Source organism: Dipodomys ordii, unplaced genomic scaffold, assembly GCF_000151885.1.
Source record: "Dipodomys ordii isolate 6190 unplaced genomic scaffold, Dord_2.0 Scaffold49, whole genome shotgun sequence".
NCBI classification, from domain to species: domain Eukaryota; kingdom Metazoa; phylum Chordata; class Mammalia; order Rodentia; family Heteromyidae; genus Dipodomys; species Dipodomys ordii.
Window position 1 is genome coordinate 276926 of NW_012267265.1, and position 14491 is coordinate 291416.

General features: G+C 39.0%; 1 protein-coding gene and 2 pseudogenes across 2 annotated transcripts in view; 1 reads left to right on the forward strand and 2 right to left on the reverse strand.

Moving 5' to 3' along the window:
• The window catches only part of LOC105988431, a 496910-nt pseudogene that overhangs the window by 273389 nt on the left and 209030 nt on the right, over positions 1–14491 (forward strand).
• The window catches only part of LOC105988496 (UDP-glucuronosyltransferase 2B15-like), a 52789-nt gene that overhangs the window by 13824 nt on the left and 24474 nt on the right, over positions 1–14491 (reverse strand). The window contains exons 1-3 of one of the 2 annotated variants that reach the window (XM_013020115.1): positions 5429–6152; positions 3411–3559; positions 1938–2069 (exon numbers count right to left, since the gene is read on the reverse strand). The exons of the other annotated variant lie outside the window; for it this stretch is intronic. Coding sequence (XP_012875569.1) covers positions 1938–2069; positions 3411–3559; positions 5429–6152 — 1005 coding nt within the window. Of the gene's footprint in view, positions 1–1937; positions 2070–3410; positions 3560–5428; positions 6153–14491 lie in introns of those variants that run through there. 2 annotated transcript variants of the gene reach the window in all.
• On the reverse strand, positions 518–949 carry LOC105988503 (annotated as a pseudogene).

Consider the following 14491-nt stretch of genomic DNA (forward strand, 5'->3'; position numbering starts at 1 on the left):
CATAGGAGTCCCAAGGAGTTTTCTGTCTGACTAGCTTTGAACTGTAATCCTGAGATTCCCTCCACATCAGTAGCAAGGATTACAAGCATGAGCCACCTGTACCAGCTTACTAAGACAGTTTAACAGAAAGACAGTCAGAAGACAGGTTTACTCAAAACATCCTGTATATTTCAATAAACTTAAAATTTTTTGTCTGATAACTGCCACACATTCTTCCTATCCTGTTATTCTTGAATTTAATTTGCAAAAAGAAGCAGTGGCAAAGAAGATTCCTTAGATTTGCAATAAAAAATAGATAAGGGAAAATATGTTTACAATTAGAAAATAAAACGGCTCTTAGTTGAAACTATTTCTTTGCTCATACTTTAAAATGCAATTTTGTTTGGTGTAATAATTGAAAGGTTACTGCATTTTGCCATGTGTGGTCTTCCAGATTCTTTTGGGATACATATGTTGAGGTGAATTCCATGGTGGTCACATTTCCTATAAATTCAATGCTGTCTGGCAGACCTTCTATTCAGCTTTCTGACATCTTATCAAGGATTAGTAGAGGGGCAAGTATTCTTGCCGGATTGGTTTCCACAATGCAGCCATTTAACACCATCTCATCCAAAATGATGTGTACTTTATTCAGATTCAACATTATATAGAGTTCACTCACTCAGCTGAAATATTCATCTAAACTTCCACAATATCGTGGATGAATTAAAAAATAGCCATCTCATTCTCAGTGTCATTCACTCCAACTACAATGAAGAGAGATGCATACTGCTGGTAGATCAGCTTAAAGTCCTTATATTCAATGAAAGAGCACTTCACTGGATCGTGGTAGACAGCTCTTGATGAACTCTGTTTCCAGAAGGGTGCTCTTTTTAATCTCTATATGTTCAGAGTACTTAGAAAGGCGGGTCTGCCTTTGTTTATTTACCATTAGAAAAAATTGTATCATTTTTTTTCTTGCCAATGTTTTTCTAAACAGAAGTGAAAAGTTATGACAGGAGACAGCTGAAATTGGAACCTGGGTGGCCCGGAAGCAAGCAGTCCCCATGGAGACTCTCCTCAGATTTGTATGATAATTCTATTCAGTAATTACATGAAACTAGTTTTAGATGACAAATTATTAGTGGTGATGTCTAGGAAATATGCAACCTGAATTTTGATCACAAATATAGGATACTGACATCTAAACTTACTATCACAAATAGAGGAAAATAAATGTAGGAAATGGAGCTGGCATGTAGTTCATAAGTCACATGGCTGCTGAAAAGAATCCAAATTTTAAGGATGCTACATTTATTTTTAAGTAGACTGTGTCTACTTTCACATGAAATGCACAGATCTGGTTTCATATATAAGCAAGGCCTAATCCAGTAGGGCATATTGGTTTTATTTACTTTCTCTTAATGAACAAGCTTGAATACATACCTGGAAGGAGGGGTGAAACTTCCTTTTCTTTTCTCTGAATAATCCCCTTAAGTGTACACTTAATGGGTCAGTTTCAAAATTGGAGGAATAAAGACTAAGCCATATCAGACATTTCAAACCTTTTTTTTGTTCTACATGCTAAATGTTATTGTATAATGTTACTTGTTAAGTGTATTTTAACTCCTTTCTGAAACATATTTAGTGTATTGAGAGGCTGTAAATTCTTGCAAAGACTGCATGAAATTTGATGGTTTCAATACTATCATAATAAAATTTCACATTATGGTTTCTGGGTTTTTTTCTTGTGACAAAATTAATGTTATTGTCAGTTTAAAACAATCCAAGATCCATATTATTTGAGCATTTGTCGTGCGTATATTTTGTTTAAACTGGCTGAAATAAGTTAGAGCTCTTGTAACAGCGTATCTTTCACCAGGAAGCTAGTGCAATCAGAAACCTGCAGCATTTAAGGCCCATTCAGTGAAGACCACTATTGAGGTACACTCTCTCACCTTTTGTGGAACTTGTGCCAGTGCTGATGCAATCTCATTGGCTGTCTCCTCTGTTATGTTACCAACCATTGACCCCAGGGAAAACACCACCACACCATTGTCCCCAGAGCTCTGCACAAAGTCTTCCATTTCCTGTGAAGAAAAACTTTGCTTCATTTTTTCTCTCCCTCCCTCCCTCCCTTTATCCTTCCCTTTCTTACTTTCTCCCTCTGTCTCTCTCTGTCTCTGTCTCTCTTACACACACACACACACAAATAATAGTGAAGCAAATATTATTTCAAGTGTTGTTTTTATCACACTAGCTAAGCTTTGTAGACTGCAGTTTGAAAGGGGCTTTTCTGAACCTCCCTGCACCCATAAAAAAGCCCCCACACACAAAAAACCCACACCCATATAAAAACCGCACCCACATAAAAACCCACCACCACATAAAAACTTGCTTTTGTTGCCCACTTTAGTGCTTTCTGTAACAGACAACCTGATGGAGCATTTGCACCTGACTTGTACCTTCCTGAAGTACCTGGACCCAAGCTTGTGTAGAGTTCTCTGTGTTTGCTAGCCTGCCATCTCTGGGAAGCAGATGTATATACTACATGCCCTGTCCATTTGAAACCTGATCACCTAGCTGGAACCCTAGAGATTCTTCTCAAGGGTTATCACCTCATGACTAGTGACTTTTCTGTTTTTCCCATATGTTTGATTTTTCCTTTAAGGCCCAGAGTTCAGGCCCACGACCAGACCCCACCCCCCAAAAAATAAAGATATATAAAAAGAGTAACATCCATAAGAAATAACATTTTCCATTAGCCATTAGTAAAGCACAAGTCTAGTACTTAGTATATTGGTGTCATTGTGCAACAAATTTTGCAAGCATTTCCATCTGGACTCCAGCATTTTCCATGTTAACTAAAATATTTAGTTGCTGTAAATTATTCTTACTGTTCTAATTGCTTGCCTTTATATATATTTCAATTCTCATTCATCAACTGATTTCTGAGCATTGTTAATATAACATTTTAATATCAATGACTGAGAAATTTTCTGATTACCGTATCTTCTTTTACTATTGTAATCTTTCCTTTCCCAGATACTTTCACATAATTTTTATTAATTGATTCTAAACCATCCTAATAAATGGAAAAAAGGTGTGATTGTTGGGGTAGAAATGTTTATTGTTTCCTTGTATAGCTAACATTCACTTTTTCACATGCAGATCACTTTTATGAGAGAATTAAGAATTCTTTTGAGGTTCTGAAAAATTAAGTCTTAATTAAACTGACTTTGTTCTGAATGATTCTTAGGTTTCTGAAATGCAGAAACTTGTGATGGTTCAAAAATAAGTTTCAATTTGTCAAATGCATTACCCCACTTCTTATATCTCTTTCACTGTGAGCAAAGACCTGGATTGAGTGGTGCAGAGCCATATTTATTGAAAAGGAAATCAAATAACAGACAAAAAGGTTATCTATTTACCTTAGGCAAGGGTTTTGCAGGTTTGCAGTGGAGTCCTCCAACAAAGTCAACATTTGGTAAAGTTGGGCGAGGGAATTCCAAGTCCCAGTAAGATCGAATAAGCCAGATTTCTGCTTTACTCATGGTCTCCATTAAGGTAGTGGGTCGTCCTGAGTGGAGAGGGGAGAAAGTAAAATGTAAGAAATGACATTACAGAGATATTTCTGAATATAGCATTTATTTTTTTCTTAAAATAATTTTTAACATTTGTACTTAATGAGATAGAATGTGTTTGTTGCTAACATGTACTACACAGGAAATGTGCTGTGTGTGGGTGAAAGGCAGTCTGTAAGAGACTATCTTGATACCTCAGTTTATGAGCAGTTATAAATAATCATTAAAATAAGAAATTATAGAACTAACTATGCATTTTTTCTCTTTATCCATTAGAGGAATATTTGAATTCCAGAGTCGATAATTGTATAATATTCACAGAAATTATTTTCCCAGCAATTCCCAAACTAGTTTCCTACAGTGTACCAAACTGTTCCTTGATTCTTGAGTTCCAATATGAGTGTTCTTTATGATTGTGGCTGAATTTCTTACCTCTACTTGATTCACATTAGGAGCTTAAAATATTTATTTATTGAACAGAAACATTGGCAAATATCATCTGGAATACTGGGACTAGGTAATTGAATTCAACTTACTGATGGCTAATATTTTATTAAATGCAGAAACAATTTAGAGCATAATCACAAGTACTTCAGCACTTTACTAGATTTTATGTCTATAAAATAGATGATTATAAACAATAAACGAAGGTGGAATCACTAGAAGTTATAGTTATTGAGTCTGTGCTAAAACATTGGATCTGTCAAGAATAAGGAAAACTTTTAGAAAATCCTGAAAACTGGTCATCAGTGACTCACCCCTGGAGCCCCAGCTATCTAAGATTCTGAGATCAGAAAGCATGAAGTCTGAAGCTGTCGTGGTCAGAAATATCCTCAAGACTACCCCTCCAATGAAGTATGAACATGCTGGGTGGCATGGCTCAAGCGGAAAAGTACCAGCCTATACAAGTAATCCAACCAAGCTTGAGGTCACAGGTACAAATAAAAAGAAAAAAATAATAGGGGCTGGGAAGGTAGCTCAGTGGTAGAGCACTTGCCTTGCTATGCCTGAGGCCCTGGGTTCAATTCCTCAGCACCACATAAGCAAAAAGAAAAAAGCCGGAAGTGGCGCTGTGGCTCAAGTGGTAGAGCGCTCGCCTTGAGCTGAAGAGCTGAGGGACAGCACCCAGGCCCAGAGTTCAGGCCCCACGACCGGACCCAAAAAAAAAAAAAAAAAGAAAAAAATAATAAAGAGAAAACAAATGAAATATTTTGATTTAACTAGGAAAATAATCGAGGGAGACAATTTATTTCCTGCATACATAGGTAGAATAAAACAATATATTTCTTTGGTATACATATTTTCATTCATCAGTCTCTTAGGGAAGTAATTAATTAGCTTGATAAAAAATACAAATGATCAAATTTTCATTGTGGATGAAGTTTTCATACTGGATGACCTCCTAGAGTATCCTATAGGATAGGTAACTGCCCATTTTCTTCATTCTGACTATAATGTAAGATTTTTGTAGTCAGGAATCTGGTAGACAATTTTATATCTCATTTAACTGTTTCATGTATGAAAGACAAATTTCTTGCAGGATGCAGGTGGCTCACGGCTGTAATCCTAGCTATTCAGGAGGCTGAGTTCTGAGTATCATGATTCAAAGCCAGCCCAGGAAGGAAAATAAATGAGACTTTTATCTCTAATAAACTACCAGAAAACCAGAAGTGATGCTGTGGCTCAAGAACACTCACCTTGTGCTGAAGAGCTCAGGGATAGTGCCTAGGCCCAGATTTGAAGTCCCATGATGAACAACAGCAACAAAAAAGACAAATTTCTCTTATTTCACATGCATCTCAGAGCACCTCTTTCAACTTACAAAAGTTACTATCTTACCCTAATAAAAATGAAACATGACTTACCTAAAACTTCACTGTAAAAGCTACTCCACTTCTTTGAATCAAATGTCTCGAACCAAAAGTCAAAATAAAGCATGCATAACATGTTTTCTACCCTCTCCATGAAAGTCATCTGACCACTTAAACCTGACAGAATGACAGGCACATAAGAGGGAGGGAATAGAAGCCCTCCACTATATTTTTCCATTGTATAGCCAGGAAGGAAGCGGAGAGTGTACACGAAAGGAATCTCCAATAGCTCAGCCAGAAGCTCCCCACAAGGACTGATAGCATCTGCAATCACAACATCAAATCTTGCTTTTCGTAGTCTAGCTATAAGTTCCGTGTTCAGAGCTGCTTCTTTACAAATATTTAGCATAGCATCAGAATAAATCTTATATACATCCTGCAATAATGGTGAATATGCCAAACATGTTGTTCTTGGCAATTCATATGTCAGCAAAGAGATTGCTCGTGAGATAATGGCGGAGAATTCATCAGTACTGGAAGATGAAGGAAAAGTTTCAAATTTAATGCTGGATACTTCATTGCTATCAACAAAAATAGCATACGATGGTCTCACAACTGTGACTTGATGACCCTTCACGATGAGTTCGTCCAGTATTACCTTCATATTCATCCAGTGGCTATATTCCATTGGCCACACCAGTACTTTCCCACAGCCTCCAGAGTTAAAGTAATAACTCAGCTGTAGTAGCAGTAGAACTGAAATCCTTGTCCCGGTCATTCTATCTAACAGCACAGTGTCCTGCAAACTATGTTCACCTCTGTCAATTTCTTGTGCTTATATTCAAGAGAACAATTGATCGTGAAGTTGAAATATAACTTGGGTTGATCAAAGCAAGAATGTAAAATGACTGGTCAGAGCCATTTGACAGAATGGTAAATTTATAAACAATCTTCAATTTGGGGATGATTAGACAAGTAAGTTCAACCTCTGTTTTGAAATAAGGTATTTTCATGTAGTTAGGAGTTTTTATGATCTGTATTTCCAAGTCACCCTTTTTATGTAAGCCATTTTATAATCCCTCCAAGAACATTTGAAGTTAAGAGGTAACTTATCTTTTTATTGTCTTTGATTAAGAAATAAACATGGTAACTTCAAAATTGCTCAAAATTTCTTAGATGTCATGATTCAAGAAATTAATGTAGCAACTCTGCTGAAATATTATTTACACTCATGCCATTCAGTTTAAAATGCACACCATCAGTTCTTTGTAATATATTTCCAGAAACCTGTAGCTACATTCACTATGAGGTTTTAAGCATTCAAGAACTCTAATAAGGAATTGTGAAAAAGCACTTAGGAAGTCATTAACATGGCTGACTCAAAGTGTGTGGAATATTTTACTCCAAGTGAAAGACCCAACTATCTAAAAACAACAACTACTATAGAGTATATTAGGCAGTCTGCCACAATGAAGAATGGTTATGGTTGTGAGAGAGACATGACAGAATCAAAGATAAATCATGGTCTTACAAAGAAGGAATCAAGCACACAGCACACCTACATCAAGACTCTCAATATGGACTATATGTCTACTACAGCTCAATGTGTATTTTAGATCTAGATTCCCTAAAGGAGTGAAGCCATGAAACATTGTTGTCTCTGAGTTTGGATTATATCACTTACATGATTTGTTGAGGGCCCATCTTTTTCCCTGCAAATGACATAAGATCATTCTAATGGCTGTGCAAATTCCACTTTGTATCTGTGCTAATCTAACTGGGGTGCGGTGGAATCTCTGAGTTTTTGCTTTGCAGTTCCTTGATGGCTAGGGATGATGAACATTTCCTTGTGACTAAGAAATTTTTTCAGCCTTTAAAAATAGAACCGATAACTTCCACATATATTTAATGTACTTTGCAAGATATTTAAAATGGTGGAGAAAAAAGCAATAAATATGGCAAATTCTATTAAAACTCTCTTGAGGATGAGCATTAGTGACTTATATCTGTAATGTTAGATTTGTGGGTCTTAGCCATCACAAGGATCATAGTTTAAGGCAGAAAAGTTCATCTCATAGTTCACATGGAGCAGAAAAGTTCAGATCACAGTTAACAAAGGGCAGAAAAGTTCACAGAGCCCCAAATCAACCTCAACAGCTGAATGTGGGTGTATTTACCTGTCATGACAGGTCCTAGAAATCCATAGAGAAGGTCATCATAGTCCAGGCTGGCACAAGAATAAAGTAAGACCCTGTTTCAGACTCCTACTCTGTATTTTTCAGTGCGCATGAGCACTAAGAGACTATCAGATGCTTACTTGGTATTGCTGTCCAATAACATGCTTAGTACAAGGGTATATTCTAAATATTAACCTTTGATCTTTAAACAAGAGGCTGATTCAGACTAATTACACAAATCAATGATTTCTGTTTATCAAATGGCAGTTAAGCAACTGAGAGTAAGGTAAATACAAGTTGTAAATTTCAATGCCTTTAATTTGAGAAAGGTTAATTGTATAAATATTTTAAACATCTAGAAGCTATATTATATGTTAACAAATGAACAAATACATTTTACTCTCTGAATTGCTTATGTTTCACATTCTCCCTAATTGCCAATCCTTATGTGACTTTAGTTTGCATGTCTCTGAGCCTCATTGAAGAAATGATCACAATGAATGGCAAGTGCTTTGTACAGCTACTCCACAGTAATGTTTACAAAATGAAAACTCTACTAATCAACAGGCTGAGCTAGAGGCCCTAACACTAGCATTTCACCAGGCTGGGGCCATTCCTTGATGATATAGATAGACTCTAAATATGCTTTTCATACTGACCATTCTCATGAAGCCATTTGTGGAACAAACAAGGCCTCTGGCAACCAACAGGATCTCAGGTATAAACAGTCCCTTTATAACCAAACTTTTGCAAGCCTCCTTTCTCTCCTCAGCCATTGGCATAGTTCACTGCAAGGCCCACCAGTCAGATGACTCCATTAGAACTAAGGGAAAGAACCTTGCTGGTGAGATTGCCAAAGGGGCTATAATGTCCCCAAAACAATGGGCATTAACACTGCCTGTAACAAAGCAACTTACCCTTCCCTCTGGGAAGGATTTTCTTAAATATCTGTACCACCCTTTCCACCCCCATACAGGTCCCTTAAGGAAGTTCCTTAAACAAAGCCTTCCCCTAACCTAGGCTGATACCCAGTTCCTCACACAGCTTTCACACACCTGTAAGGATGCCAAAGGCCAACCCCAGTACCAATATGTGGACACCTCCCTTTCTAACCAATCAAACTTGAAGTAATAAGGAGGATTGGCAAATTGATTTTACCTCTATGCTAACTGTTCATAAGTACCTGCTGATTCTTACAGACACCTTTACAGGATGGATAGACATTTCACACCACCACCAAGAGTGCTTCCTCTGTGTCCTTGCTTCTTTGAAAGGAAATCATTCCTAGCTTTGGCCTGCTTGCTTCCATCCAGATAATGGCCCTGAATTCAATTCCTCTATTACTTAACTGTGAGCCAAGTTTCTAGACATTTCTGACACTTTCCCATTCTTTATCACCCCCAGTCCTTGGGGCAGGGGAAGACAGAATATGCCAACCCCTCCCTCAAACAGATTTTAATCAAGCTGTTTTTCATCTGTGGGTTCTACCTAAAAAGCCTTTGACACTAAGTCCTTTTGAAGTTTGGTATGGCTGCCCACCTTCACCTCCACTATTTCAGGCCTCAGATTCTCCTTTACCTCCTCCAGTGCTGTCTTCTCTCCTTCAGCACCTGTGCACTTTTCTTCAGAAATATGCCAACTCATAGAGCCCTATGCCTTCTTTGTCATCTTCTCTGCCCTCCCTAAATTCTGAGGACCTGCTGTACATTCCCAAAAGTTATGTGGCACAGGCATTGAGTTCTACCACATTTTCTACTAAGTGGGAAGGACATTACCAGATACTCTCTCTACTCCCACAGCTGTGCAGGTTCAAAGTCTTCCATACTAGATTCATCTCCACCATGTCAAACATCACCTGCCTAATCAACCTTTATAAACCTCTGAGCCAACTGAACTCCTGTCTCTATGGAAAAGAAACATTAGACCCAGTCTTCCTCCAGTTACTGAGGAATCAGAAGACCCCACTCTGGATAACTAGCATCTTCATAACAGCCATGGCCTTTGTCAACTCTAGTAGTGTTTTCTCCTTGATTGTGGCTCTAGGATTGGCAGCCTGCACCAGATTGGCACTTGTCTGATCAGATATTCGTGAGCCTGGGATACCATATCCAATAAACATCTGGGAATCTTAGGTCTTTGACATCCCCTTTTGAGAATCAATCATACCCTGGTTGATGCCTCTCTTGGGTCCACTGGCAGCAGTTTTTTGCTTTTTCTAATTGTGCTGTGCATTTGAGATATCTAAAACTATTCTCACAATAAAGATGAGGACCTTTATCAATCAAATTGCCAAGCAAATACCTCTTGGATGGAACCTGGTGCCCTACTCACCACTGTGCCCCTCTCAGCAGGAAATACCTTTAGAAGAGATGACTTCTGCCTATACTCCTGAGATTTGGTACCGGTACCTATTGAGCAACAAAGGTGGCAATGTTAGTATATCCTCTTCCATTTGGGGCTTGACAGTGTCCATCCAAGGCTCTCATATATCATTAGCCACTACTACATCAGCAAGACTCCCCCCTCTCCCCAGCCTACTTTGCTCAGCCTACTTGCTGGCTTTCTGCAATGACCCGCTGCCCAGGCAGAGTACCACCCACCTCTAGTCTCTTGACTGTATATGAGTCCCCTGGGAAATAGATGGGCACTATTTCTCACCCTCCTGTGAGATATTTGGCCTTGTCAGCTCTGCTGACAGTAAATCCCCTTTGCTGTATGTGATTGTGTCCATGTGGTCTTTGGGGCTAGTTATTTTCATTTCACATAGGATTTACATTTCCCTTTTGTTCTCTTTCACTTAGTGTAGAAATCATTGGCCACAGTCTCTTTGTCTACCCCTACATTTTTTGAGGACATCCAGGTCCCACAGTTCCTGTTGCAACAACCCATTATACTGTTGCATCATTTCTGTGGCTTGGAGGTGATAGGACAATGTAATTTGCATTGAATCTGTAATTGCTTAGTAAAGCCTTGCATTTTTCCACCCAGTGAAGTGTGTCCCCTGGCCATGTTCTATTATTAGCACTTCCTGGCTTACTGATAGGCATACTGATAGCCTAGCTTGCTCCCAGGGCAATATCATCTACCTGACAGTATGTCAGTGGGATGAAATGCCCTCTTGACTTAATTGTCTTGAGCTTTTGTGTTTAAAAATGGTCATATGAGCATACATACAGTACACTTCTGGTAGGCCTCTTGGAAAGCTTCTCAAGTAATTGGCAAACCCTTGGGTTTTATAGTATGCTACATGGTCTTTAATCAAGCATGGAATTATTCATAATGCAGTCCATGGCTTCTTCAGTCCTCTGTAGCTACCATAACCACACCATCATTAACTGGATTCGCTGAGGTACATGCACATCATGTGTATCACTGTGATAACATTCTCCTGTCCCTAAAGCCTTAAGGTCCTGCCGCATGGCTTGTCTCCACAATGGAGGGTGTCCAATGACTCAGCTCTCTAGTTCCCATGAGATTACACACAAAGTAAGACCTCATTATATGGCCCAACTACTTGTACACATTTGTCATTTGTGGCAACCAGCCAAATGGAAAACTCAGAAGACTGCCTGTTAGTCTCCTGTCCAGTATCATGCCAGATAATATCTGTGGATGCTGCACTGTCACAGCAAGTGGCTGCACTATAATGCCTCTAATTCCTTCTGTGTACCTGGCATACATCAGCATGAACCAGAGATTTTTGGTCCCTGAACAGTGAAGGTTTTAGATTCCCTCTCCATGCCACATAGAAGGGAGAGACAGTTTTGTATTTCACATATTTCATATTCCCAAAACCTGCTTCAACTCCTGTGATAATTATTTGGTGGAGAACTTCTCTAATCGAAGTGTACCCCCAGCTTAGCCAAAGAGGGTTCTGGGTCATCCCTCTATTGTGCTTCTTGATCCTATTCAGTATCAGTTCTCCTCTTCAAGGCAGGTGTCTTCTGTATATCACTTCTGACTTTCTAACTGTAGTAACTATTGCAAACTTTCTTTGAATGGAAAGACCTGGAAAAATATGCTAAATAGCCTAAGTCAGACCCACAGAAAGCAATGATGCTTCTTTCTCCATATAGTCAAAACTAGTTTTAGCTTATATGCTTATATGGAAATATGTTGGGTGGTATGCAAGTATAAATAATTGTGTTAACTGAAATATGGTAGAATCTACCCTTGAATCTACCATATAATAGTATAATTCTTTCGAAAGACAAAGTCAAAGGTCAGCAAAATAAAATACTAAGAAACAGGTACTCAAAAGGAATGAGATGGGAAAAGCAGTGAACAGATTGAGAAGAGATTGTGAAATGAAGTCAAGAATCCATTGTATACAAAATTAGGAAGAGTGATGGAAGGGGTATGTAAGGGAGTGAGGGATGAGCATTTTGAAAGGGGTGACATTGGTCTAGGTACAATGTATACATAAACTGCTTTGCTAAATGGTAATTCCTTTGTACCACTATTTGAAGTTGATAATTAAAAAAATAAAGCAAAGTTATACATTGGGCTATATGTTCTATGAATTCCTAAGAATATTAAGTTTGAGAACATTACTAATGGTCTTGCATAAAGTAGTTATGAAATCATTAGAAGATTTGAATTTGGGCTTTGAAAGTTGTAGTGAGCTGCGTGCAGCCGCACCTGGAAGATGGTGCCGGCTTCTGCCCTCCGCCTTCCCAATGGCGAGTGCTCTCTGTGGTAAACAACTCCTTATATGGCTAAGGCAAAGAATCTGGCTTGCTTCCGCGCACTTGAACCTATTGGTGGTTCCCACGTGGCGTATCAGGGTTGGCTACCCAGCGGGTACTTAAGGCTGTGGGGAATTCTCCCCGGGGTTGGGGTCAGAAGATTGCTCAAAGGTCCTGAATAAACTGCAGAGAGAAGAGTTCGGTGTCGCGTCTTCCTTGCTGGTCGAGGCGGTAGCGACAGAAAGTGAATGTAGAGAGGCTCATTTTGTCACCAAATGATGTGTAGATATCAGGTTTTTCTTCTCTAAGAATATATTACAATAAATCCTTCCAACATATTTTATTATATATATTTGTTTGATTTTTAAATTCAATTCAATCAAACCAATCATTCTTATTTCCTTTTGGAATTATTATGATTTGTATTTTTAATAATCATGATACCTAATTTTAATAAAGGCTATCGCTGTGAAATCATTTTTCTGTTTTTGATATTTTTCTATATTTCTTACCAAACAATTTAAACTGAAATATTTCCTATTGGGCCAAAGAAATATTCTCCACTGATTTCTCTCTTCTTCTGTTTGTAGAGTGTATTCTGAATCCATGATTCTGGATCTGTCTGTTATTTTCTTCTTATTTGTTCTCTATCTGTGTTTCTGTCTGTCTGTCTATCTAACTGTTTCATCAGTCCTGGGGTCTGAACTCAGGCCCCAGATGTTGTGGTTGAGCTATTTTGCTCAAGCCTGATACTCTATCACTTGAGCCACAACTCTACTTACAGCATTTTTGTGGTAACAAACTGAGGTAAGAGTATCTGGACTTTCCTGTCTGGGCTGGCTTTGCAGACCTCAGCTCTCACCTCCTGAGAAGCTCGCATATAAACGTGAGCCACTGTTGCCTGGACCATTTGCCATTTCAAATGCTCTTTCAAATATAAGCTTTAAGAATTGCTTCAGGAAATAACTGATTTTTATTTAACTTATAATTATTTTTCTTGTTTTCACATACTCAGTATTTAGGTATTAAAGAAACTAGATGTAAGTTGTTATGCCAAGATCGCAGGATTCCCACCAAGAAGACCACCAAGAGTCAGACCCTACAGCTGTTTTAAACGGGCTGCAGCTTGGGCCTTGTCCTATACTCTGACACAGCAGAGCCCAGGAGGAGAGCCCTGAGCTAAGAATTTGCAGGTCTTATAAAGGCACATAACCAGGTGGTTTAGCACCACGTGTTGCTCTGCTCTGAAACAAGCAACAAATGGTCACTGCCTCAAGTACTCTAACATTTCATTCCCCCATTGACTTATGGTCCTGAGACAAAATCTATGGCTCTAGCCCAAAGTAAACTCCAACAGCTCTTGATCTTGAACGGATATAGTCCCTCTCTGACCTTAGCCATACTATTAAACAACAATACCAATAACAATCAGTTCTTTTTTTTTTTCTTGAGGCGTATGCGGAGTGGTTGAGTAGGATGCTTGGAGACTTCCCATTGTTTCCCCATGGTCATCCAGGGCAAAATGGTCAGCCGGTCTGGGGTGAGAGCAGTGGATCCAAGCAGCAATGCAGTCCACCTTAAGGGCAGTGGGTGTAGCCAGTAACACCATGTAAGGTCCCTTCCACCGTGGTTTCAGAGATCTCAAGTTGTGCCTTCGAACAAACACCAGTACCCTGGTTTAAACAAATGGGGGGTAGGAACAGAAGCAGAATCATATAATGCTCTAAGCTGGGGACACATACTCTTATGCACAAGCTGTAAATAGTCAAGCTTACACAGAAATTCAGTATCATCCAAATCAGCAAGCAATTCAGTCTGAAGGCTAGGGATAATGAGTGGAGGGTGTCCATACATTATTTCAAAAGGAGTAAAGCCAAGCCAATAGGGTGAATTTCTTATTCTAAACAAGGCAAAAGGAAGGAGCGATACCCAGTCTGCACTAGTCTCCAAGGCCAATTTAGTTAAGGTCTCTTTTAAAGTCCAATTCATTCTTTCTACCTGCCCTGAACTCTGGGGTCTATAAGCACAGTGCAATTTCCAATCCTTCCCCAGTGCCCCGGCTATTCCCTGACTTACTTTTGAGACAAAGGCCGGTCCACTGTCCGACCCGATGGTGGATGGGAAGCCATACCTGGGTAGGATTTCTTCTAAGATCTTCTTAGCCACGATGTTTGTGGTCTCATGCTTTGTTGGGTAGGCTTCAACCCATCCTGAAAAGGTGTCTACAAAAACTAGCAAATATTTATATCCAA